Source organism: Rhinopithecus roxellana, chromosome 15 (genome assembly GCF_007565055.1).
Source record: "Rhinopithecus roxellana isolate Shanxi Qingling chromosome 15, ASM756505v1, whole genome shotgun sequence".
NCBI lineage: Eukaryota > Metazoa > Chordata > Mammalia > Primates > Cercopithecidae > Rhinopithecus > Rhinopithecus roxellana.
In genome coordinates this window covers 87,000,929-87,027,703 of record NC_044563.1, presented here as the reverse complement: position 1 = coordinate 87,027,703, position 26,775 = coordinate 87,000,929, and the positions used below count along the sequence as shown (strand labels likewise).

At 40.9% G+C, this 26,775-nt stretch overlaps 1 protein-coding gene across 2 annotated transcripts in view; it reads right to left on the bottom strand.

The window, feature by feature from the left end:
* The window catches only part of SYT9 (synaptotagmin 9), a 229,336-nt gene that overhangs the window by 162,997 nt on the left and 39,564 nt on the right, over positions 1-26,775 (bottom strand). For both annotated transcript variants that reach the window (XM_010361027.2, XM_010360966.2), the window contains exon 2: positions 564-915. In XM_010361027.2, coding sequence (XP_010359329.2) covers positions 564-915 — 352 coding nt within the window. The remainder of the gene's footprint in view (positions 1-563; positions 916-26,775) is intronic.

Below are 26,775 nucleotides of genomic sequence, written 5' to 3'. Positions count from 1 at the left end.
CAAAGGCTGAAGATGGACAAAAACCTCCAGCCACATGGTGGAGTCTGAAGAGAGCCTGTGTGTGACTGTTAGGATAGGTCGGACGCACAGGGAATAAATTCTAAAGCAGTAGGAGGGCAGCAGGGAAGAGTGGTTAAGAGCTCAGATTCTTGTGTTGGTTGAACCAGGATTCAAATCCTGACCTGGGTATTTACATATGTGGCTTTTTAAAAAATGTAATCTCCTTAAGTTTCTTCTGCTGTAAAATAAAAATGATATTAGTATACATTTCATGCTAAATTGTGAGCTATAATAAAATATGAATATAAAGTTCTTACAGAGTACTTCACACATGCTGTCTTAATAATGTTAACTATTATTTTTATAAACTAAGTAGAGACCAAGAAGGGCTCAGGAACCTAACTTCAGCGTTAGGTTAGCATGGAGTTTTCCATATTCATGTCTCTGATACAGAACAGAAATTTAAAAGATTATAGGTTCCTTGACCAATCAGTGCTATTTTTGCCAGAGAGGGGAATGGGGTGGTCCCTCCTTGCATCCAGAAAGGAGGAGGCATTACTGACCGAGCCGACGAGGTTGGCTCTGTGACTTGGCGCTGCACGCGGACGCCATGGGCACAGTTCTCCTGGACTCCCGTCTGGGTGGACAGGGGAATGTCAGGGGAGGTGTGGCTGATCTTCATGGAGGAGTCAGGGCAGGGTGTGGGAGGGTCTAGGAAGTCCTCACTGTTCTCCTGCTCATTGGTCTCTGTGTCCGTGTAGTTAAGAGGCTCCTGGTTGTTGTCTTTGCTACCAGAGGGCAGGCCTCGTTCTCGCCACGGAACCCAGCAGAGTTTCCAAGATACGAAGAGAGACACGCCAAAGAGAGCGAGACCACAGGCAGTGACCACAAGGGTCAGCAGGCTCACTGAGATATCTGCAAAGAAGCAAAGATCAAAGGTCAGTGTGATCATTCCCCGCAAGTCCACCCATTGCACAGTATGGGCAGAATGACCCTCTCATCCACTCATCCCTTGGGACCTGACTGTGGAAGGTCATGCTGGGGCGCACGGCTAGGTTACTTAATTCTGGGGCAGTGGCAATGAGAATTCATACACAAACCAGAGGACCAGTGAGCAGAAACACAGAGGAGGTACCATAGCATGCAGGTCATGTTTAGAAACAATAAACAGCCTGCTATGGCAAGAAAATGGATACATTCATGGAGACTAGAATGCCCTTCAAGTGAAATGATACTCTATCCTATAGGGAGCACCAATCATTAATGTTTTTTGAGCAGGGCAGTTTCAAATGTGCTTAAAAATTATTCTGTCATCTCAGAGAGCTGTATAATATAACTGGGGAATTGTGTAAGTCATAATTTTTTAAAATAAGAGAAACTAGAGGCCTTTTTGGGTTCTATTTTTCCTATTAACTTTTACGGTTCTAAGCAAAATGAAGCTCAAATCTGTGAATTTTGCAGCTTCAAGAATAACCCCCACTCAGTGGTAAGTCCTCAGGACTCAGGATAGAATATTATAGTTTGGGTTTCCCCAGCAGTATACCCTAAAACAAGTATTCAAGGGCAAAGTATTATTTAGAAGGAGAAGGAAACACAGGAGAAGTGATCCAGAAAAGGAAGTCAATAAAAGGTACACTATCAAGTCAGTTCCCACAGTGAGGGAGTAAAGGTTAAGTCTGCTAGGGAGGTTTAATACACCTCAGATACACCTCACCCAAGTGGCAAGGGATCTGAGGTATTACACATTAGCTCTCTTTAGTTATTAATTGGAGGGCATTTCCCAAAGGGCATTAAATTCCCATCATTTGACACCTGCCCAGATGAACAAAGTAAGCTTCAGTGGCCAGGAAAATCCCACATTGAAATCAAGGCAGAGGCTGCACTGGAGGTCAACAGGCACACAATGAAGTGGTAAGGGGACACGGCAGGTAATGACAGCATCTGCTACATGGATCATGGACCACAGCCCCACGGTGTCAGCAAGTCTTGGCAGTTCAGTATCCAGTGACTGTGCCCCTAAGGTTTAAAACAGTTCACCCTCTCTAGGCTTCTGCCCCAAGCTACAGTAGAGCCAGGAGGTTGAGCATCAATCTGAAAGCATTTCTGGCACTATGGTGGCCATAAAATCCTTATTTTTTAAAGGACAACGCTGCCTGTCATTACGGTGCTTCATTACACCTGGAGCCCCATGGATTCTCCCCAGGGTTTGCCTCTACTGCCCATCATTAATATTTGCATTGCTTCAACCAAAGTTTTCTGAATGCCTACTATATGCCAAGTGCCATGCTAAGCTCTGGAGATACAATGAGGAACATGATAGGCGCACGCCATGTCTTCATATATTCATATTCTAATGAAGGAGAAAATTAGAAATTAGTCATTTGTATTCACAATTTCAACTGTGCACAGCACTGCCAACATACTATGATCTGTGACAAAGCTGTATTTCTGCTGAAGCATGCATGGGAACCCCTCCTGCAAGTCACTTACCTACTGAGCCAAGCTGAACAACTACCATCCATGTGCTTTTTAATATGATTCTGAAGGTACTTGGTCATTCTTGTGAACTGATAAAACAGTTTATCAAAAATTGCTCTTAAAAGCAAGCCAGCTGCCAGGGCTGTTGATGGATTTAACATATTTCCTCTTTGCCTCCAAATCTATCTTCACCCTTCTACTGAAACAATATTATATCTCTGTTTCAAAATACTGGGGTTGAAGTTTCAATATGGGTAACTGTGCAAATCTTTTTCACTTTTGTCTCCTCAAATCCCGCAGAAATGTGATAAGCAATGGGAAATAAGAAAGGACATCCTCAATTCATCAGCTAACCACTAACTTTGAGGAATATCTGGAATTGTTTTAAAAGAGAAGGCAGTTAGTGTTGAACATTTAGCACAGGCAAATGAAGGGAGACTGAGAGAAAATAAAAATTAAAAATCCCAGGTGCAGAGCAACAGGCAGGGATGGGGGACAGGGAGTGGCGTCAGTAGGGTCAAGATAAAAGGGGCTATAGGAACTATACCTCACAGAGCCCAGCATGAGGTGGGGAGGGCATGGTTTGACCCCAGACTCCACCTGGTTCTGACCACTCACACAGGAGAGTAGACAATATGCTGGTGCAGACTTCTGTGGTGGGTGATAGTGCTGGGGGACCAGGAAGGAGGAAACCTTGTCCCAGGTAATCCGGCTGCAAACATCAATCCCCACCCTCTCCAACATAAAACAGGCTCCGCATAGCAGTGAAATCTCTTAATATGTTCTACAGTCTAAATGGAGACAGAACTACTTCTCTACATTCTGTTAATCACTTCAGCTCTGTCCTGACACAGACACTGCTAGGAGACCACCACCAGCAAAGGCTGAAGGAGGGGCACACTGGGAAGCCATAGGATTTAGGAATGTGATGAGATAACTGTATTATTAGACACTCTGTCCTATCACAGGGCTCCTCTCCAAGGGAGAAGCATAAATCCCAATCCTCAATGTTGGTCTTGGGCATACGACTTGCTCTGGGCAATGAAATACGAGTGAACATGGCCCATGTCACCTTGAAGCAAAGGTCCCTTGTGATCCCACCTTATGCATGAGAAAAAGAGCTCTCATATAAAAGTTGATCTTCCAGCCTGACTGCCATAATGAGAAGACTTGTGGCATGAGCCCAAAGTCCAAAACAAGGAGTAAACTTAAACATGACTGACAACCTGAGGCAAAGCTACAGGTGATCCACAGATCCATTAGCAAAACCTAAATATTTAGTGTATTAAGTCTCTAGGATTTTGAAGGCATGTTGGCACAGAAAAAAAAAAAAATGGTAATTTATGTGATCATATAATTTACCGTCCAAAGCTGGGACACTTTTAGGAGAGAAAAGGGGTTATATTAATAATTACATGGGGATAAGATACTTAACCTAGGATTGTCCAGGCAAAATTAGGATGTAGGGTCATCATAAACTTAAGAACTCCATGTAATCTCTGAACTCATCAGCTTAGTACAACATGACCTCTTGGGATTCACTTGGCATAGTAGCATGCTAAGTAAATTGAAGTTCTGCCTCAGTTTTACTAGTAACCACAGGACCCCGACCCAGTTTAAGAACAACTCCAGCTTGATAGTTGACTACAGCTCAAGCACTCACAAAACAGCCGGCTCAGAAGTCCAGTCGTGGGGGATACAGAAGAGCAGAGATCTTGTCTCTCTCAACACTGACTGCCAAGAATCTAAAAGAGTTCCTGGCACACAGTAGGCATTCAGTAAGTGATGAAGCCCACCTGAGGAGCCCTGTACCATGTGCTATGTCTACCTTGAATTACGGTTGTGTGGGTTGTGGTCTGTAAACTCTAGGGGGCACCAGTTACAGTCATAGTCATTATAGACTTTTGTGCATATTGTTATTTTTTAAATTGCGGCAAATGGCAGGAGTGGCTTTTTTTGTGTGATTTACACAAAGGTGCTGTGTGAGTTAGCAGTGGCCCAGAGAGAAATGCCACAGGAAACACCAGTGGTGACCTACACAGCCACACCAGACACCAAGCATAACTGTCTAGACTTCTGTTTACAAATAGCCGAGTATGCCTTCTAGATGGTACATTTCTACCTTTGTCTTGTTTTTTTCAGAAAGAGGTGCTAGAAAGCTACTTTGGCATCACTAAGGCTATACTTCCCACCTCAGACCCACGATCTCCAAAAACGGAGAGGGAGCATCAGCTTAGAATCACGAGATATTATTTCTTAAGTTAGGTGGTAGAAACATGACCATTTGTTTTATTGTTAATTTTATATGTGTTCATGAGATTTATTATTGTCATTTATGGTATATCTCATTTTAAAAATTGAAAAATATATGACATTAAAAAAATCATGACATAATTTTTCTAAAGAATAGGAATAGCATAATTAGTCCTTTTTTCCAAGAGTCGAGGTAATAGCCAGATAGTCCCTCAAGGATGAAAAGAGGCAAATGGCAAACCAGTTCTGATCCAGATCCCTAGAAGTATGGCTGCTTTGGGGGTGATCGTGCATAAAACTATACCCAGAGCTGCTATGGAGTGTATTCTTCCCAGGAAAAGTGTGGCATAGGATGCCCTGTAATCACGCCTGTTTGTCAGAAACCTCTTCTACTGGCTATTAGCCCTAGCCATAAGACATGATGCATTGTAGCAACATCCCTAGCACACCACATAGAAGACACCCATGACACCTTGGACCCAGCAGACATTCCAGCTGGACACCTATAATACTAGAGGATTCCTGCAAGCATTAAAAAAAAAAAAGTGGACATGTTTTACAGTGACAGTGATTACTGGCCAAGAAGTAAAACATTTAAGCCCATATACTAACATGGATGAGAAAAATTGGTTGTCTTCCTAAACTGTGAAGGGCCAGGAAGAACACATAAACAGACAAAAAAAAAAAAAAAAAAAAAAAGAAAAGTCATGAAAAAAATGGGCAAATCAACACCTCAAAAGAGGGTAACCAAGCTGAGCCATCAGAATAAATAGCCCCTGACATGAAACGAATTACAGTAATGCAAGAGGCAAATTAATTCGTGTACTGAGATTCATAAAACAGCAACCAAGGGTGAGAATTATGACTGCAGCAGTAACCAGAAAAAAACACAATTGAGATTCAATCTGATCTAGAAGTAAAATAATGTGATTTGTGTATTAAAAGAAAAACTAAATAGAAAGCAAAGTCAAGGAACGGGTACCTGAATGTAGACCTAGAAAAACAAAACCAAACAAAACAGAGACTTGGGAAATTTAAATGAAAGATATGATATGTAAAGTATTTATCCAGGAGGTCTAATATTTAAATTTTCCAGAAATGAGGGCAGAGAGAATGAGAGAATGAAGGTGAAAGTCATCAAAGAAAAAAACGAAGTCCCCTGGAATTGAAGGACAACTTGATAGGGGTCCACTGAGCATCTATAATAAAATACCACTACCTTAATTGCATTATTGTGAAATTTCAAAACACGATTAGAGAAAGTCACAAAACTTAAGAGACAAAATGAATTTGAAAAAATAACAAAGAAATTAGAACCATAGTGGCATCAGACTTTTCACCAGAAACCATAGATAATTGAATAATGCCTGCAAACTTCTGAGAAAATTACATTCAACCTAAAATTCTATACCCAAGCATGATATCAATAAAGTGTGAGGGCTGAAAAAGTCATCTTTCAAAACAAGTCAGAAAAATTATTTTCAATGTATTTATCATAGCAAGTTACTTGAGGATGAATGTAGGAGATTAAAATGAGGCAGAAAACACAGTGTACAGGAAAAATTGTACTGAAGTTGGAAGACTGGGGGAAGGAAGTCCCAGCATGCGAGCTGAGCAACAGGCCTAAAGAGGGGCCAGTCCAGCCTGGATCAGTTACATGATTGGGTTTGAAACACCATACAACTAAGACACATTTATGAAACAAGAAATATTTGAACTGAAAATGTAATGATATTAGAGGTTATTGTTAATTATTTTAGGTATGATAATTGCATTGTGGTTATGTGTTCTAAATACATATGGAAATAGTGAAATGATATGTCCACAATTTGCTTCACATTATAGGTAAAATAACCTTGACTATGAATTGATAATTGTTGAAACTGAGTTTTGAGTACATGGAGTTTATTATATTAACCTCTCTACTTTTAAATGTGCTTGTAAATTTCCTGATGGAAAGTAAAAATAAAACACATTTTGGTAGGCGGAATATCTGACTTCAATCTTAGATACTCTTATTTAATATGTCTTGGGTGAGGTCCAGAGTCTCCATTTTTAGCGAGCATCTCAACTCTGAATAAATCTGATCTCTCTCTCTCTCTCTCACACACACACAAACACACACGCAGACACATACACACTCGCACCATGGTTCAGAATACAAGACATTTTCCTGATCCTCAGGTAATTGTGTGTGGGGGTGCCTAATAAATATATTACTGGGAAATTTAGTTAGAAAATCAGCCCATGGAGAACTTGAGGATGTCAATGGTGCTTTGTAGGGAGGGTGGTAATATAATGAGATAGCGGAAACAGGTGGGACCAGACAGCTCTGATGTTAAGTGTTTCAGATTGTTGAACCAATGAGGAAACATTGTATTAAGAATGAATACAATAAAACCTTACAGATAATCCAGAACAATTCGTGCCACAATTACCTCATCAATATCCCTTTCACATAAATACAATGCCTTCATTTAATATCTTATTTTCTGTATTTTTAAACTTTATAAAATGAATGTGTCTCTCTTTTGCAGTTTAAAAAGATAATATTCCTGTGAAACTAAAACTTCTCTAAAAATTAAAGTCTATTTAAACAAAAAGAAAGAGAAAGAGGAAGAAGAAGGAGGAGGAAGAAGAGGAGAGGAAGGAGGAGAAATTGCTGAGTTTAAGCATCACAACATTCTGGAATTATTCAGTGAAGGAGAACTTAGATCCATACACACCTCAACAGGCCAGAGGGCATCCTGAGTGGTGATCCTGCAAAATCTTGAAGAAGCATGTAACAGATTCTAGTTTAAATCAGATACTTTGTGTTTAAATGATTGAACGTAAGTCATCTGGGAAATGCAGTATTGCCAAAACATTGTTCTTTAATTATACTACAGGCACCATAGCACAGTAGTTGCAAACATAGGTTATAGAATTACACGTCAATATCTGCATTTCAATGTTGTGTAACCATAGATAAATTTTCTGCATCTTGTTTTGTCATAGTAATATTGGGATAATAATAGTACCTATCTCTTGGGGGTTTAGTGAATATTTAGGAAGGTAGCAGTGCTCACTGAATGTAAGTTATTGTTTCTGTGTTTTTCCTGAGGTAACTCGGGATTTAGCTGCTCCATATCAGACTTATTGCAAATAAATAATCACCTTGTTTACTAAATACTGAGGCTTCCTGCAGCTTTAAAAAATGGCCTGGCATCAAACCAATGTCAGGTCCTCAATAGGTGCTTGTTGAACTGAATTACTGACAACAAGAGAAGGAGCTCCTATGGAGTACCTGATATTTGCTAAGTATTGAATTAGGGATATAAAATAAATAAAGCTAATCCTTGCCCTCAAGGAACTACTAAGCAAGAAAATTTCAAGAGTGCTAGTAGCAATTTATAGAGTACCCCTGTAGCCTAGAAGTCAGGCATACATAGACCAATACACGGAGTTCAGAGAGGCCTTTTCATAAGACTAACAGAAATTGATACCAAGAAGTGGGGGTGCTGTTGAAACAAATAAATGCCTAAAAATATGAAAGCACTTCTGAAATTATGTAATGGCTAGAAACTAGAAGAATTTTGAGTGCATGCTTGAAAAAGCTTACACTGCCATGAATGGACCATTAAGAGCAATTCTAGTGAAGGCTCAGAAAGAAAAGAGGAGAGCTGTAGAGAAAGCCTCAAGCTTCTTACAGAATACTTATGTGCCCATGACCAGAATGTTGGTAGTGTATGAACAGTAAAGACCATTCTGATAAAGTCTCAGACAGAAATGAAGAACATGTTATTAGAAACTGGAAGAAAGGTGATCCTTGTTGTAAATAGGCAAATAACTTGGCTGAATCGTGTTCACGTTCTGCTGTTTTGTGTAAGGTAGAATTTGGGAGCAATGAAAGGGGATATTTAGCTGAAGCTATTTATAACCAAAGTTTTGAAGGTGCAGCTTGGCTCCTCCTGACTGCTTATAGTAAAATGAAAGAGAGAATGACTTAAAGACAGAATTGTTAAGCAAAACAGAATGAGAACTTGTAGATTTAGAAAATTATCAGTCTATCCATATTGCAAAAAATGAGAACCCATGTTTAGAAGAGAACACTAATAGTGCGGCCAACTGACTACTTAAGAGATTAGTATAGGTATGAACCACAAACTTAATCATCCACCCCAGCAGGGAAACTGCCAATCTGAACCAAAGGGGAAGGAAATGAGAAGGAACGAAGGAAGGTTGTCAGATTTGGATTTTATAGGACGGGACCACAATGCTTTTCAGATAAGAACATTCACTATTTATCAAGAGAAATGAAGAATGATCCTGAAGAAGATTAACAGATGATCAGGGCTGCCTCCTTGGTTTTAAAAAGGATGACAATTGTCTTCCTTTCAACAGGCCAAATGGCCCCACTGAATTGAGAACCATGGGGAAAGGGCTGCCCAGAGGTGTGGGTGTGTGGGCCACGTGGCAGAACCCTGGGGGCACAGTTTATGCCTGGCAAAGCAACGGGGACAGAGCCACAGCCCCAGGCAGGCCCTCAGTCCCAGTGAGCCTGGAGGGCAGAATATTAAGCCAAAGAGGACGATTTTTGAGCCTTAGGACCTCATGGAGTTTGCCTTATACTTTGGGCTTACTCAGGACCCGTTACCTCTTTCTTCTTTTCTGTTTCTCCATTTTGGAATGGAAATGTCCATCCTATGCCTTTCCACCATTGTATTTGGAAACATGTAACTTGTTTGGTTTCACAGGTTCACAGCTGGAGGAGCAATTTGCCTCAGGATAAATCATATTTTGAGTCTCATTCATATTTAATTTAGATAATAGTTAGCTGAGACTGGATTATAGACTTTGGAGTTAATGCTGGAATGAGCTAAAACTTTTGGGGCTTTAGGGATGTAATGAATGTAGTTTGCAGCTAAGAAGGGCATAGATTTTGGGTGGCTAGTATTGGAATGATATAGGTTTAATGCTTGTGTCCCCCCAAATTCATATGTTGAGATCCCAACATCCAATGTAATGGTATCAGGAGGTGGAGCCTTTGGGAGGTGATTAAGTCATGAAGGTGAAGCCCTCGTGAATGGGATAAGTCTCCTTATAAAAGAGACTTAAGCATGTTCCCTTGCTCCTTCCACCCTATGAAGACACAGAAAATATGCTGGTGCCTTGGTTTTGAATTTCCCAGTCTCCAGAACTGTGAGAAATAATTTTCTATTGTTTATAAGCCATCTAGACCATGGCATTCTGTTATAGTAGCCCAAATAGACTTAGACATCATAGATGAGGAGTGAGCCAAATACTACTTATTACTACTTCTCTTATACAAATATAAAACCCAGGTCATCTGTCATGTGGCCAAAAGACTTCACCAGGAGAAAGAAAAAGTGAGGGCTTCTTTCTATGGCTATGCATGTTGCACAGGGCACAACTTGCTGAGCTTTACATGGTGTCTCTGGGAAACAGCTTGTATATTCCAAGTGACCTAAGACCAGCTTTGCCATCATTTATATTTTGTGACCTTGGCTTACTGCCCCTCAGTGATCTTCCTCTATCATAACAGGTTTGGGCATGGCTCTCACATTATGTGGTTCTTGTGAAACTGCCATATGACTTGGGGTACACAGCAATGTCTGTATCTAAGACGGAAACCATTATAATACTTCTCATTAGTGACCATAAGTCAATGAGTGCTAATTAACTGAAGGCTAAAACTTAGGACCATTCCTGCTTTTCATTCTTGGAGCAGACATGTGGTTCTCTTAGTACTGACTCATGGTGAAAATTGCAAGGATTAAGGAGCATTAACTTGGGTCTGCAGGGCCATACCATTTTTAAGACACTGAGCCAGCTAAACAAAGAACTCTGCTGCCTTAAATATAAGAAGTTTGAGGGCTGGTAGAATGAATTGGAACATGGAAATTGGCAAATGGCATTAAACACATTTTTTTCTGTGACTGACACAGAGGGAAGAACATCTGAAATATGGCTGTTTCTGGCTCTCTGATTCCTTCCTCAGAAGGCTGCCCAGATGATTCTGCCTATGTTAACTAAGGAGCTGGCCTAAAATTAGCATTGAGAGAACACTTTCTGTTACACCTTCTATTTGCAAAGTGCTGTCTCATCAGTGTGACCAGCTCCTCTTCACATTGGCATCACCACCCCTGCATTGCCCAGATGGGGCAGGGGTTGCTGAAGCTAGACACTGACTGCCTGGAGCCATATACCCTAAGAGCTGGATTTTAGTTCTTGTGTCTGTAACCCTGTTGCACCTGAGTCCCCACTGGCTGCATAACAGGAAGGTTCAGGAATCATTATTAGGTTCACTACTGGGTTTCTGCTTTCTTTCAATTGGGGGAAAATCTACTTAAAAATATTTTACACCCACATAATTGGAAGTGCTTGCTTGCAAAATATACACCATTTCTACACCATTGGATTCTGGCCCGTGCAGTGTAAACGGAAACACTCAGATGTGCTACGATTCTTAAGAAACTAAGAAAATCTGATGTGCAGAGTTTTAGACAATTGAGACTTTTTGCTGAAAAGAACTGTGAAACAAAATTCAAGAACATGTGGGGACTGGGGAGAGGCCAAAGACGTCAACAACCCTCTTTGGTGTGTCCACAGGAAGTGGGATCCTGACCTGCCCTGAAGGCCTGTGTGGAGTTGGAGGGGAATGGGATTCAGGATATAGAGACCAGCTTTGTTGCCTGCTGTGAGACTTTGGACTGCCTGCACTCTCTCCTGGGCCATTTCTCACCTTTACAATGGGGGAAGAGATTCCTCCTAGCCTGGCTATGCACTTGCATCTGTATAAAACCTGTCACAGTGCTTTCTTAGTGTTGCCTGAAATTCTTTTTAAGTTTGGCACTACTGTATTGGCTCAAATCTTTACACTTCCCACAGGACCCTTTTCCACACTTTTTCGGTGGATGTCCTTTCCTCGGCCAGATCTTGTCTTGTTTTGATGAAATTCATGTTTTAATCTCTCATCTGCCCTGTGGAACAAGATCAAAAGGCTGCTTATAATCACCTTTGTGAATGAGCATTTAGAAAAATCTCATAAAGCAATATATAATGTGGGAAAGTTTCTTCCCATTTTTGCCTTCCATGAGAAGTGACTTTTCTCTAAATGCTTTTGCTCACTTCTCTCACCCCTCATTTCTGCATTCCAAGGAGAAGTGAGTTTTTTGATTGATTAGAAAGCCACGCTCAGTCTTGCCTCTCCTTCTATTTGACCTTCACCTTCCTACACAAGGCATGGTGCAATATTGGGATGTTTGTTGTTGCTCCAGACCCCAGGATTAGGCAGACTTCCCCTCCTGGCCTTCCTCAGGCATAGCTGGACACCTTCAGGACAAGGTCTTGATCCTTAAACACATGGCCCTACATATTTTTAGAGAATATACTGCATACATGCTCTCTGCTAGCTGTGCTTATGCTGGCATGGGCAGAAGACTTCCAGGCTTCTTTTGGCATGAAGAGAGTTACACGAGTTTTTTTTTTTTTTTTTCTTCAGAGCACAGCAGTTGTGCAAGACACAAGATATATGAGAAAATGACTTGGAGATTGGGTGCAGACTTGTTTTTAAACACATGTGAGACACCCCCTAGAGCCTTCTCATAGTTCTTGAAAGAAGGAGCAGAGCCCCTGGTGAGTCCTGGTGAGCTGTTGTGAGCAATGGGCCAATGCATTTTGTGTGTGAGTATCTGCAGGCTGCTCAGGTTCTTGGCATTTCAGTTTATAATTCTATGATTGTAAAACAATATTTTCTCTTTCAAATTAGAAATTTAAAATATCCTATACTCAAATAACACAGCATTTATATGTGCTGCCCTTTAGAGTCAAAGACTCTCTTCCAACATCTGATGAATACTGAAACCATGTCCTAACATTTGCATTTTAAGTCTTTTAGTAGGGAATTATGGAAGTTCCATTTACTACTGCAAATCTACTCTCCTCCACTCTCTCCCCAGCTTTGTGCCCTGTGAGGCTGACCTACATGGACTACAACAAGGGATTCCCTTGCATTTGGATTCTGTTGAGTCCAACCAAAAGAAGACCCTAGAGGGAAATGGGAGGGCGGCAGATGAGTGAAGTTATAGCACTTATTCCTCCAACTTTCTTCCCACTAAGTCAACCCATTGCATGTACCCCTCTACTGAAAGCCACAGCTCTTTTTGGGGGTTCTTTCAGGCCTGTGGATGGCAATGGCTCCCTACTATTACTAGCCCTGGAGTATTACACTGTCCTTTGCTCCTTTCCTTGAATCCAGTCCATATCTTTGTTACATGTTCCTGTGCTAAACTCTCCTCAAATTACCTAGTTTGACCATATCATCTGTTTCCACTGGGACCCAGATTGATTCACTGTAGACTGAGTTGTTTCCTAACATACAACATGAGATGAGCTTTTATATATTAAGGGGCTTCCAGATCTCATATTCTCAAATTGTGTGAGAAAATCTATGTCTAAAGTATCTCCTACAACTTAGCATGAAGTCTGGCACACCAGAGGAACTCAAATTTAATGAGTGATAAAATTCTAAGCTACATATCATTTCTATTTTATACCTATTCCTTACTCCACTAAAATGTGCTTTAGGAAAAGGAATTGGAAAAGAAGCTGTGTGTTTAAGTATATATACATATACAACAGGTATTAAGATTACATTTTCATCGTGATTGAAAATGATACAATATTTCATGCTTCTCTAAACGTCTAAGACTCCATGGAGGCAGAGCAGTATAGTAGAAAGAACATTGGTTCTGGGACAAGCATCATGTATTAAATTAACCTCATGACATGTTGTATTGAGCTGCTGCTCATGGAGGTATTATATAACTGGGACTGGAGTGGCCCATCTAGGCTGTTTCAGGGAAACGAATCTTCAGGAGAAGTTCCTAGTGCCTGATGATAGCTCCAAATAGTCTTGCTTCTGTGGTCAATATTAACTTTAGAAGAGTCTCTCCTGAGAAGTACTTCCAAGCTCCAAGGTTGCCTAATGTCAGAATAGAGAGTGGACTCCTGGTTCAAAATTTTCCCTATTTTTTTCCTTATTTTTTTCCACCCCTTGTCTGTGGTTAAAAGCACAGACTTTGTTCCAGCGTATAACTCCTTACTACTTGTACTGCTATTCCTGAAACCCACCTCTACACCCCAGATCATGGATCTGTCTGTGCTGAAAGCCGGGTCAGGCTTCGACTATTAGTAATTGGTTAAAAGCATAGGCTCTTGTGTCTTTGTATTCAACTGTTAGCTTTCTACAAATAATATGATTTGAAGTCATTTTCCTTTTAGCAAATAATTCATGCTACTAAATAAAGATGGTTTCTTTTAAATTGTCAATTTTTATCAGTAGTCATGCATAGCAGTTGGTGTTTATTCATCATTAGAATGATTATTAACAATGGCATACGACCAAGAAATGTAGTAATTGTTTTAAAAATCATTGATCAATAAAGAAAAATAATACTTAAGATTACAACACAGTTTACTCTTAAATCAAAGTGGAAGATACAAAGAATACCAATTCTTTTCAGAAGTGTTCTCCTCAGGCCTGCCCTCTCTGAGTCTAGAAATTCTGCATAACAGGCAGTGGACAGAGCTATAGCTATGAGCAGGCAGTGTTGTTTTTCCTAAGACATTTCTGTAATCTTCACTTATCTTTAAACCAAGTAGGGGTTTTTATTCACATTTTTAAAAATTGTAGCAAAATATACATAACATCAAATTTACCATTTTAACCATTTTAAAGTATAGTTCAGTGGTAATTAACTACGTTTATCCTGTTGTGCTGTGGTAGTGGTGATCTACTATCCATCTCCAGAACATTTCACCATCCCATGCTGAAACTCTGTACCCATTAAATACTAACTCCCTCCCCTGGACCCTGGTAACCACTGCTCTACTTTCTGTTTCTATGATAAACCAAGCTGTCTCATTTTACTGAAAGTTGGTCACTAGACAGGATCTTTGCCTTGCAAAGGTACATATGGAAGAACAGGAGCCAGAGTGTTCAGGCAGCTCCTGAACAAATACTGAGGAAGGAGGGAGTCTGCAGCATATCTCAAAGGATGCTCTAGAGACTGAGGCAGGAAAGAGGGCTACAAATAGGTGTTTTACCAACATTTTCCAGATCCTCTGGCCCTAGATGGAAATTTGCTCTCCTAAGGATGCACAGAACTTTTCACACTTTTCTGGGCATCCATCAGCATCCTGTATCACCAGGGGTCCAACCAGCATTTCCATGAGACACTCTCTATAAAAAACTGGGCTTGAGATAGAAGTACCTCCCTAAACACCAGAAATGTGAGCACTGGAGACAGGAATAATGAAGACTCCAAAGAGCAGCCATAGAGAGAGCAGGGTTCTCACACCTGAAAGAGTGGAAGAAATTGAAGCTGCATCACTAGTGGGAGATCAGACAGTGGTCTATGGACAGAACAGAGGTTAGCAGACAGCAAGGCAAAGAAAACAGGAGCAGCATCAGGAGACAGAAATAGTAAGAACAAGTATAAATAAGAAGGAGGACAAATGCAGTAGGCTCAGATGAAAGACAGCAAAGCCAAAAATTTGGCTCATTTTATGTAAGATGTTATTCTCCACCATATCCCTAATGGGGGACTCACAGGAAAACACGAGAAGTAGTAGGACAGGGGTCCTTCCTATCCGTGGACAGGTAAGGGGTAATGATCCAGTAGGCCTAGATATCCAATGCTAATGTATCAGGCCCAAAGGGCATGATATTCTGGAAGACATTTGGGTGATGTTCTGGAAGATATTTGGGTTAGATAATAATAAATGGAAAGAAATAAGAGGTATTAGAAAGAGTGAGACATTATCACAAAAATATAAGAGAAGAAAATCAACTAAGGAAGGGGAAGGTAGATGAAGAGTTAGATTTTTTTTTACAAATACATATAATGCCATAGTTTTAACAAATACCAATAACAGCTAGGTACATAGTCCCTTTCAAATCCTTCTGTCAAAGTACTCCTATGGAGTACTGCCTCTCCACCTCAAGAGTCTGGGGTCCCTCCCAGGGTTTCCCAGGCCCCCGACAGTGACAGTCACACACTCATTTCCCACTATTGTGCCTCTAGGAGTCTGTGTCAGAAGACCTTTGGATAATCCTGTAAAGCTAAGTGTAGGGAGCATCTCTGCCATCTGCTGTGATGTCATGATGTTTCTGTCTACTGGGAACACATAGCTTGCTATTTATCACTTGGAAAACATGGTGCACAGAGCTTAAATAATGCCACTTCCATCAGCAAACTTATACAATATATAACAAGGAAACAATAAAAACATAAGGTGTTTGGTTGTCTTTTCATAACTTCTGTATTGTCTTGGGAATTCCTAGATGTTTGCTGCTGTATAATTTGTTAGAAACTAGAAGAGAGCCATTATCTCATTGTCCCAAAATAAGAAAGAAAAAGTTGCAGTTAAAAGTCATCACTATTTATCATGTCATAAAAAAGGGATGCAGATTTTCTCAAGAGGAAGATGTAATAACCAGGTTATGAGTAAGAAACTTCAGCATTAGAGAATGCCTTCTCCCCTTCTAAGACAGTGAGTAAATCAATTCTAACTCTGGCCTTTGAATAACTAAGGATAGAGACCACAACCACTAGTGAGCTGAGAAACCAGTGTGGGTGATGATATCCAATTATTACTTAATGTTATCTTGAGAAGAAACAGACATTGCTGAAACAGCCTTCTGACTGATGTTGGTCAGGGTTCTGAACTTTTCACTCAAGGACTTATAAAAATAACCACTAATTTAATATGGGCATTGATATGGTTTGGCTTTGTGTCCCCACCCAAATCTCATCTTGAATTGTAGTTCCCATAATCCCCACATATCATGAGAGTGACCCAGTAGGAAGTAATTGAATCATGGGGGTGGTTACCTCCATGCTGTTCTTGTGATAGAGAGTGAGTTCTCAAGAGATCTGATGATTTTATAAGGGCTTTTCTCCCCTTCACTCTGCACTTCTCCTTGCTGCTGACATGTGAAGAAAGGCGTGGTTGCTTCCCCTTCTGCCATGATTGTAAGTTTGTTGAGGCCTCCCCAGCCCTGCAGAACTGTGAGTCAATTAAATCTCTTTCCTTTATAAATTACCCAGTCTTGTGTATTTCTTCATACTGGAATGAGAATGGACTATCACAGTAAATTGGTACTGCAGAGAGTGAGGTGCTGCTATAAAGATATGTGAAAATATAAAAGAGACTTTGGAACTGGGTAACAGGTAGAGGCTGGAACAGTTTAGAGGAATTAGAAGAAGACAGGAAGATGTGGGAAAGTTTGAAACTTCCTAGAGACTTGTTGAATGGTTTTGACCAAAATGCTTATAGTGATATGGACAATGAAGTCCAGGCTGAGGTGGTCTCAGATGGAAATGGAAAACTTGTTGGAAACTGGAGTAAAGGTCACTCTTGCTATGCAAAGAGACTGGCAGCATTTTGCCCCTGCTGCAGAGAACTGTGGAACTTTGAACTAGAAAGAGATAATTTAGGGTATCTGGTGGAATAAACTTCTTTTTTTTTTTTTTTTTTTTTTTTATTATACTTTAAGTTGTAGGGTACCTGTGCACAACGTGCAGGTTTGTTACATATGTATATACGTGCTATGTTGATGTGCTGCACCCATTAACTCGTCATTTACATTAGGTATATCTCCTAATGCTATCCCTCCCCCCTACCCCCACCCCACAATAGGACCTGATGTGTGATGCTCCCCTTCCAGTGTCCAAGTGATCTCATTGTTCAATTCCCACATATGAGTGAGAACATGCGGTATTTCATTTTCTGTTCTTGCGATAGTTTGCTGAGAATGATGGTTTCCAGTTGCATCCATGTCCCTACAAAGGACACGAACTCATCCTTTTTTATGGCTGCATAGTATTCCATGGTACATATATGCCACATTTTCTTAATCCAGTCTGTCACTGATGGACATTCGGGTTGATTCCAAGTCTTTGCTATTGTGAATAGTGCCGCAATAAACATACGTGTGCATGTGTCTTTAGAGCAGCATGATTTATAATCCTTTGGGTATATCCCCAGTAATGGGATGGCTGGGTCAAATGGTATTTCTAGTTCTACATCCTTGAGGAATCAACAGTGTTTTCCACAATGGTTGAACTAGCTTACAGTCCCACCAGCAGTGTAAAAGTGTTCCTATTTCTCCACATCTTCTCCAACACCTGTTGTTTCCTGATTCTTTTAATGATTGCCATTCTAACTGGTGTGAGATGGTATCTCATTGTGGTTTTGATTTGCACTTCTCTGATGGGGAGTGATGATGAGCATTTTTTCATGTGTCTGTTGGCTGTATGAATGTCTTCTTTTGAGAAGTGTCTGTTCATATCCTTTGCTCACTATTTGATGGGGTTGTTTTTTTCTTGTAAATTTGATTGAGTTCTTTATAGGTTCTGGACATTAGCCCTTTGTCAGATGAGTAGATTGCAAAAATTTTCCCCCATTCTGTAGGTTGCCTGTTCAATCTGATGGTAGTTTCTTTTGCTGTGCAGAAGTTCTTTAGTTTAATTAGATCCCAATTGTCAATTTTGGCTTTTGTTGGCATTGCTTTTGGTGTTTTAGACATGAAGTCCTTGCCCATGCCTATGTCCTGAATGGTATTACCTAGGTTTTCTTCTAGGGTTTTTACGGTTTTAGGTCTAACATTGAAGTCTCTAATCCATCTTGAATTAATTTTCGTATAAGGAGTAAGGAAAGGATCCAGTTTTAGCTTTCTACTTACGGCTAGCCTATTTTCCCAGCACCATTTATTAAATAGGGAATCCATTCGCCATTTCTTGTTTTTGTCAGGTTTGTCAAAGATCAGATGGCTGTAGATGCGTGGTATTATTTCTAAGGGCTCTGTTCTGTTCCATTGGTCTATAGCTCTGTTTTGGTACAAGAACCATGCTGTTTTGGTTACTGTAGCCTTGTAGTATAGTTTGAAGTCAGGTAGCGTGATACCTCCAGCTTTGTTCTTTTGGCTAAGGATTGTCTTGGCAATGCGGGCTCTTTTTTGGTTCCATACGAACTTTAAAGCAGTTTTTTCCAATTCTGTGAAGAAAGTCATTGGTAGCTTAGTGGGGATGACATTGAATCTATAAATTACCTTGGGCAGTATGGCCATTTTCACAATATTGATTCTTCCTATCCATGAGCATGGTATGTTCTTCCATTTGTTTGTGTCCTCTTCTATTTCACTGAGCAGTGGTTTGTAGTTCTCCTTGAAGAGTTCCTTTACATCCCTTGTAAGTTGGATTCCTAGGTATTTTATTCTCTTTGAAGCTATTGTGAATGGGAGTACATTTATGATTTGACTCTCTGTTTGTCTGTTACTGGTATATAAGAATGCTTGTCGCATTGCCAAGACAATCCTAAGTCAAAAGGACAAAGCTGGAGGCATCACGCTACCTGACTTCAAACTATACTACAAGGCTACAGTAACCAAAACAGCATGGTACTGGTACCAAAACAGAGATATAGACCAATGGAACAGAACAGAGTCCTCGGAAATAATACCACACATCTATAGCCATCTGATCTTTGACAAACCTGAGAGAAACAAGAAATGGGGAAAGGATTCCCTAATTAATAAATGGTGCTGGGAAAATTGGCTAGCCATAAGTAGAAAGCTGAAACTGGATCCTTTCCTTACTCCTTATACGAAGATTAATTCAAGATGGATTAGAGACTTAAATGTTAGACCTAATACCATAAAAACCCTAGAAGAAAATCTAGGTAGTACCATTCAGGACATAGGCATGGGCAAGGACTTCATGTCTAAAACACCAAAAGCAATGGCAGCAAAAGCCAAAATTGACAAATGGGATCTAATTAAACTAAAGAGCTTCTGCACAGCAAAAGAAACTACCATCAGAGTGAACAGGCAACCTACAGAATGGGAGAAAATTTTTGCAACCTACTCATCTGACAAAGGGCTAATATCCAGAACCTACAAAGAACTCAAACAAATATACAAGAAAAAAACAAACAACCCCATCAAAAAGTGGGCAAAGGATATGAACAGACATTTCTCAAAAGAAGACATTCATACAGCCAACAGACACATGAAAAAATGCTCATCATCACTCGCCATCAGAGAAATGCAAATCAAAACCACAATGAGATACCATCTCACACCAGTTAGAATGGCAATCATTAAAAAATCAGGAAACAACAGGTGTTGTAGAGGATGTGGAGAAATAGGAACACTTTTACACTGTTGGTGGGATTGTAAACTAGTTCAACCATTATGGAAAGCAGTATGGCGATTCCTCAAGGATCTAGAACTAGATGTACCATATGACCCAGCCATCCCACTACTGGGTATATACCCAAAGGATTATAAATTATTCTACTACAAAGACACATGCACACGTATGTTTATTGCGGCACTATTCACAATAGCAAAGACTTGGAATCAACCCAAATGTCCATCTGTGACAGACTGGATTAAGAAAATGTGTCACATATACACCATGGAATACTATGCAGCCATAAAAAGGGATGAGTTTGCGTCCTTTGTAGGGACATGGATGCAGCTGGAAACCATCATTCTTAGCAAACTATCACAAGAAGAGAAAACCAAACACTGCATGTTCTCACTCATAGGTGGGAACTGAACAATGAGGAAACTTGGACTCGGGAAGGGGAACATCACACACTGGGGCCTATCATGGGGAGGGGGGAGGGGGGAGGAATTGCATTGGGGAGTTATACTTGATATAAATGATGACTTGATGGGTGCTGACGAGTTGATGGGTGCAGCACACCAACATGGCACAAGTATACATATGTAACAAACCTGCACGTTATGCACATGTACCCTAGAACTTAAAGTATAATAAAAAAAAAAAAAAAGAAAAAAGAAAAGAAAAGAAAAAGATGCACAAAAGCTTCCAAACTGTAGAAATAACTGGGTTTGATGACATATATCCAACTTAGAAATATCATGTATTGTATAAAGTGCGTTTGGAGTACAAATAATGCTTCTAACATAGAATACAGTTTGCTATGGAAGCAACATTGTAAATGCTGGCCAGTTTTTCATGTTTGACCATAAAAGCTTGGGTACTTGAAGTTTAGTACTAATGAACTCGTGTGATCTCTACCCCCAAATACATTTATTCCAAAAAAAAAAGAATGCTTGCAATTTTTGCACGTTGATTTTGTATCCTGAAACTTTGCTGAAGTTGCTTATCAGCTTAAGGAGATTTGGGGCTGAGACGATGGGGTTTTCTAAACATACAATCATGTCATCTGCAAACAGGGACAATTTGACATCTTCTTTTCCTAACTGAATACGCTTGATTTCTTTCTCTTGCCTGATTGTCCTAGCCAGAACTTCCAACACTATGTTGAATAGGAGTGGTGAGAGAGGGCATCCCTGTCTTGTGCCAGTTTTCAAAGGGAATACTTCCAGTTTTTGCCCATTCAGTATGATATTGGCTGTGGGTTTGACATAAATAGCTCTTATGATTTTGAGATACATTCCATCAACACTGAATTTATTGAGAGTTTTTAGCAGGAAGGGCTGTTTAATTTTGTTAAAGGCCTTTTCTGAATCTATTGAGATAATCATGTGGTTTTTGTCTTCGGTTCTGTTTATATGATGGATTATATTTATTGATTTGCATATGTTCAACCAGCCTTGCATCCCAGGGATGAGGCCCACTTGATCATGGTGGATAAGCTTTTTGATGTGCTGGTGGATTCGGTTTGCCAGTATTTTATTGAGGATTTTTGCATCGATGTTCATCAGGGATATTGGTCTAAAATTCTCGTTTTTTGTTGTATCTCTGTCAGGCTTGGGTATCAGGATGACGTTGGCCTCGTAAAATGAGTTAGGGAGGATTCCCTCTTTTTCTATTGATTGGAATAGTTTCAGAAGGAATGGTACCAACTCTTCCTTGTACCTCTGGTAGAATTCGGCTGTGAATCCATCTGATCCTGGACGTTTTTTAGTTGGTAGGCTATTGATTATCACCTCAATTTCAGAGCCTGCTATTGGTCTATTCAGGGATTCAACTTCTTCCTGGTTTAGTCTTGGGAGAGTGTACGTGTCCAGGAAATTATCCATTTCTTCTAGGTTTTCTAGTTTATTTGCATAGAGGTTTTTATAGTATTCTCTGATGGTAGTGTATTTCTGTGGGGTCGGTGGTGATATCCTCTTTATCATTTTTTATTGCATCTATTTGATTCTTCTCTCTTTTCTTCTTTATTAGTCTTGCTAGCAGTCTATCAATTCTGTTAGTCTTTTCAAAAAACCAGCTCCTGTATTCATTGATTTTTTTGGAGGGTTTTTTGTCTCTATCTCCTTCAGTTCTGCTCTGATGTTAGTTATTTCTTGTCTTCTGCTAGCTTTTGAATGTGTTTTCTCTTGCTTCTCTAGTTCTTTTAATTGTGATGTTAGTATGTCAATTTTAGATCTTTCCTGCTTTCTCTTATGGGCATTTAGTGCTATAAATTTCCCTCTACACACTGCTATAAATGTGTCCCAGAGATTCTGGTATGTTGTATCTTTGTTCTCATTGGTTTCAAAGAACATCTTTATTTCTGCCTTCATTTCCTTATGTACCCAGTAGTCATTCAGGAGCAGGTTGTTCAGTTTCCACACAGTTGAGTGGTTTTGATTGAGTTTCTTAGTCCTGAGTTCTAGTTTAATTGCATTGTGGTCTGAGAGACAGTTTGTTATAATTTCTGTTCTTTTACATTTGCTGAGGAGTGCTTTACTTCCAACTATGTGGTCTATTTTGGAATAAGTGTGAGGTGGTGCTGAGAAGAATGTATATTCTGTTGATTTGGGTTGGAGAATTCTGTAGATGTCTATTAGGTCTGCTTGGTGCAGAGTTGAGTTCAATTCCTGGATATCCTTGTTAACTTTCTGTCTCATTGGTCTGTCTAATGTTGACAGTGGGGTGTTAAAGTCTCCCATTATTATTGTATGGGAGTCTAAGTCTCTTTGTAAGTTTCTAAGGACTTGCTTTATGAATCTGTGTGCTCCTGTATTGAACGCATATATATTTAGGATAGTTAGCTCCTCCTGATGAATTGATCGCTTTACCATTATGTAATGGCCTTCTTTGTCTCTTTTGATCTTTGATGGTTTAAAGTCTGTTTTATCAGAGACTAGGATTGCAACCCCTGCTTTTTTTGTTTTCTATTTGCTTGGTAGATCTTCCTCCATCCCTTTATTTTGAGCCAATGTGTGTCTCTGCATGTGAGATGGGTCTCCTGAATACAGCAAACTGAGGGGTCTTGACTCTTTATCCAGTTTGCCAGTCTGTGTCTTTTAATTGGATCATTTAGTCCATTTACATTTAAGGTTAATATTGTTATGTGTGAACTTGATCCTGTCATTATGATATTAGCTGGTTATTTTGCTCGCTAGTTGATGCAGTTTCTTCCTAGCATCGATGGACTTTACATTTTGACATGCTTTTACAATGACTCGTACCTGTTGTTCCTTTCCATGTTTAGCGCTTCCTTTAGGATCTCTTGTAGGGCAGACCTGGTGGTGACAAAATCTCTAAGCATTTGCTTGTCTGTAAAGGATTTTATTTCTCCATCACTTATGAAACTTTGTTTGGCTGGATATGAAATTCTGGGTTGAAAATTCTTTTCTTTAAGAATGTTGAATATTGGCCCCCACTCTCTTCTGGCTTGGAGAGTTTCTGCCGAGAGATATTCTGTTAGTCTGTTGGGCTTCCCTTTGTGTGTAACCCGACCTTTCTCTCTGGCTGCCCTTAACACTTTTTCCTTCATTTCAACTTTGGTGAATCTGACAATTATGTGTCTTGGAGTTGCTCTTCTCAAGGAGTATCTTTGTGGTGTTCTCTGTATTTCCTGAATTTGGATGTTGGCCTGCCTTACTAGGTTGTGGAAGTTCTCCTGGATGATATCCTGCAGAGTGTTTTCCAACTTGCTCTCATTTTCCCCGTCACTTTCAGGCACACCAATCAGATGTAGATTTGGTCTTTTCACATAATCCCATACTTCTTGGAGGCTTTGTTCATTTCTTTTTATTCTTTTTTCTCCACACTTTTCTTCTTGCTCCATTTCATTCCTTTGATCTTCAATTGCTGATACTCTTTCTTCCAGTTGATCAAGTCAGTTACTGAAGCTTGTGCATTTGTCGTGTATTTCTCGTGTTATGGTTTTCATCTCTATCAGTTCTTTTAACATCTTCTATGCATTGATTATTCTAGTTATCCATTCATCCATTCTTTTTCCAGGTTTTTAGCTTCATTGCAATGGGTTCAAACATCCTCGTTTCCCTCGGAGAAGTTTGTTATTACCGATCATCTGAAGCCTTCTTCTCTCAACTCGTCGAAGTCATTCTCTGTCCAGCTTTGTTCCGTTGCTGGCGATGAGCTGCGTTCCTTTGTAGGGGGAGATGCGCTCTGATTTTTTGAATTTCCAGCTTTTCTGCACTGCTTTTTCCCCATCTTTGTGGTTTTATCTGCCTTTGTTCTTTCATGGTGGTGATGTCCTGATGGGATTTTGCTGTGGGTGTCCTTTTGGTTTGTTAGTTTTCCTTCTAACAGTCAGGACCCTCAGCTGTAGGTCTGTTGGAGTTTGCTTGAGGTCCACTCCAGACGCTGTTTGCCGGGGTATCAGCAGCGGAGGCTGCAGAAGATAGAATATTGCTGCACAGCGAGTGTTGCTGTCTGATTCTTGCTCTGGAAGCTTCGTCTCAGGGGTGTACCCCTCCGTGTGAGGTGTCGGTCTGCACCTTGTGGGAGATGTCTCCCAGTTAGGCTACTCAAGGGTCAGGGACCCACTTGAGCAGGCAGTCAGTCCGTTCTCAGATCTCACCGTCTGTGCTGGGAGATCCACTGCTCTCTTCAAAGCTATCAGACAGGGGCAATTACCTCTGCTGAGGTTTCTGCTGCTCTTTGTTTAGCTATGCACTGTCCCCAGAGGAGGAATCTACAGAGACAGGCTGGTCTCCTAGAGCTGCAGCGAGCTCCACCCAATTTGAGCATCCCAGTCGCTTTGTTTACCCACTTAAGCCTCAGCAATGGTGGGCGCCCCTCTCCCAGCCTTGCTGCCGCCTTGCGGTTAGATCTCGGACTGCTGTGCTAGCAATGAGGGAGGCTCCGTGGGCATGGGACCCTCTGGGCCAGGTGTGGGATATAATCTCCTGGTGTGCCGTTTGCCAAGAACCTTGGTAAAGCGCACTATTAGGGTGGGAGTTACCTGATTTTCCAGGTATTGTGTGTCTCAGTTTCCCTTGGTTAGGAAAAGTGATTCCCTTCCTCCTTACGCTTCCCAGGTGAGGCAATGCCTCACCCTGCTTCAGCTCTTGCTGGTTGGGCTGCACCAGCTGACCAGCACTGATTGTCTGGCACTCCCCAGCGAGATGAACCCGGTACCTCAGTTGAAAATGCAGATTATCACCCATCTTCTGTGTCACTCACGCTGGGAGCTGGAGGCTGGAGCTGTTCCTATTTGGCTATCTTCAACATTCAAACTACTCTTAAAATCTGGTGGAGTAAACTTCTAAGTGGCAAAGCATTCAAGAGGAAGCAGAGCATATAAGTTTGGAAAATTTGCAGCCTGACAGAATATGATAGAAAAGAGAAAGCCATTTTCTGGGGAGAAATTCAAGCTGGCTGCAGAAATTTGCATAAGTAACAAGAAGCCAAATGTTAATCACGAAGACAATGGGCAAAATGTCTCCAAGGCATGTCAGAGACCTTCATGGCAGTCCCTTCCATCACAGGCCTTGAGGCCTAGGAGGGAAAAATGGTTTCCTGGGCCAGGTCCTGGGATCCCCTGCTGTGTGCAGCCTCAGGACTTGGTGCCCTGCATCTCAGCTGCTCTATCCATGGCTAAAAGGGGCCAAGGTGTAGCTCAGGACATTGCTTCAGAGGGTGCCAGCTCCAAGCCTTGGCAGCTTCCATGTGGTGTTGGTCCTATGGGTGTGTAGAAGACATGGGATTTCATAGGATATATGGAAATGCCTGCATGTCCAGGCAGAAGTTTGCTGCAGGGGTACAGGCCTCATGGAGAACGTCTGCTAGGGTGGTACAGAAGGGAACTGTGGGGTTAAAGCCCCCACACAAAGTCCCCACTGGGGCACTGCCTAGTGGAACTGTGAGAAGAGGGCCACCATCCTCCAGATCCCAGAATGATATCTCCTCTGATGGCTTGCACCATGCTCCTGAAAAAGCCACAGACACTAAACACCTGCCCGTGATAGCAGCTAGGAAGCGGGCTGTCTCCTGCAAAGCCACAGGGGTAGAACTCCCAAGGCTGTGGGAATCTACCTCTTGCATCAGCATGACCTGTGAAATACGGAGTTAAGGAAGATCTGGGAACTTGAAGGTTTAATGACTGCCCTGTTGGATTTCAGACTTGCATGGGACCTAGAGCCCCTTTGTTTTGGCCAATTTCTCCCATTTGAAATGGGTGTATTTTCCCAATGCCTGTACCCCATTTTATCTAGGAAGTAACTAACTTGCTTTAGATTTTATAGGCTCAAAGGCAGAAGGGACTTGCTTTGTCTCAGATGAGATTTGGACTTGGACTTTTGGGTTAATGCTGGAATGAGTTAAGATTTGGGGGGAATGTTGGAAGGGCATGACTGTGTTTTGAAATATGAGGCCATGAGATTTGGGAGGGGCCAGGGGTGGAATGATATGGTTTGGCTCTGTGTCCCCACCCAAATCTCATCTTAAATCATAGTTCCCATAATCCCCACATGTCATGGGAGAGACTGGTGGGAGATAATTGAATTATGGGGGCAGTTATCTCCATGCTGTTCTCATGATAGTGAGTGAGTTCTCAGAAGATCTGATGGTTTTATAAAGGGCTTTTCTCTTGCTTTACTCTGCACTTCTTATTGCTGCTTCCACGTGAAGAAGGACATGTTTGCTTCCCTTTCTGCCATGATTGTAAGTTTCCTGAGGCCTCCCCAGCCCTGTGGAACTGTAAGTCAATTAAACTTCTTTCCTTTATAATTTACCCAGTCTTGAGTATTTCTTCATCGCAGCATGAGAACAGACTAACACAGTCATGGAAAGGAGA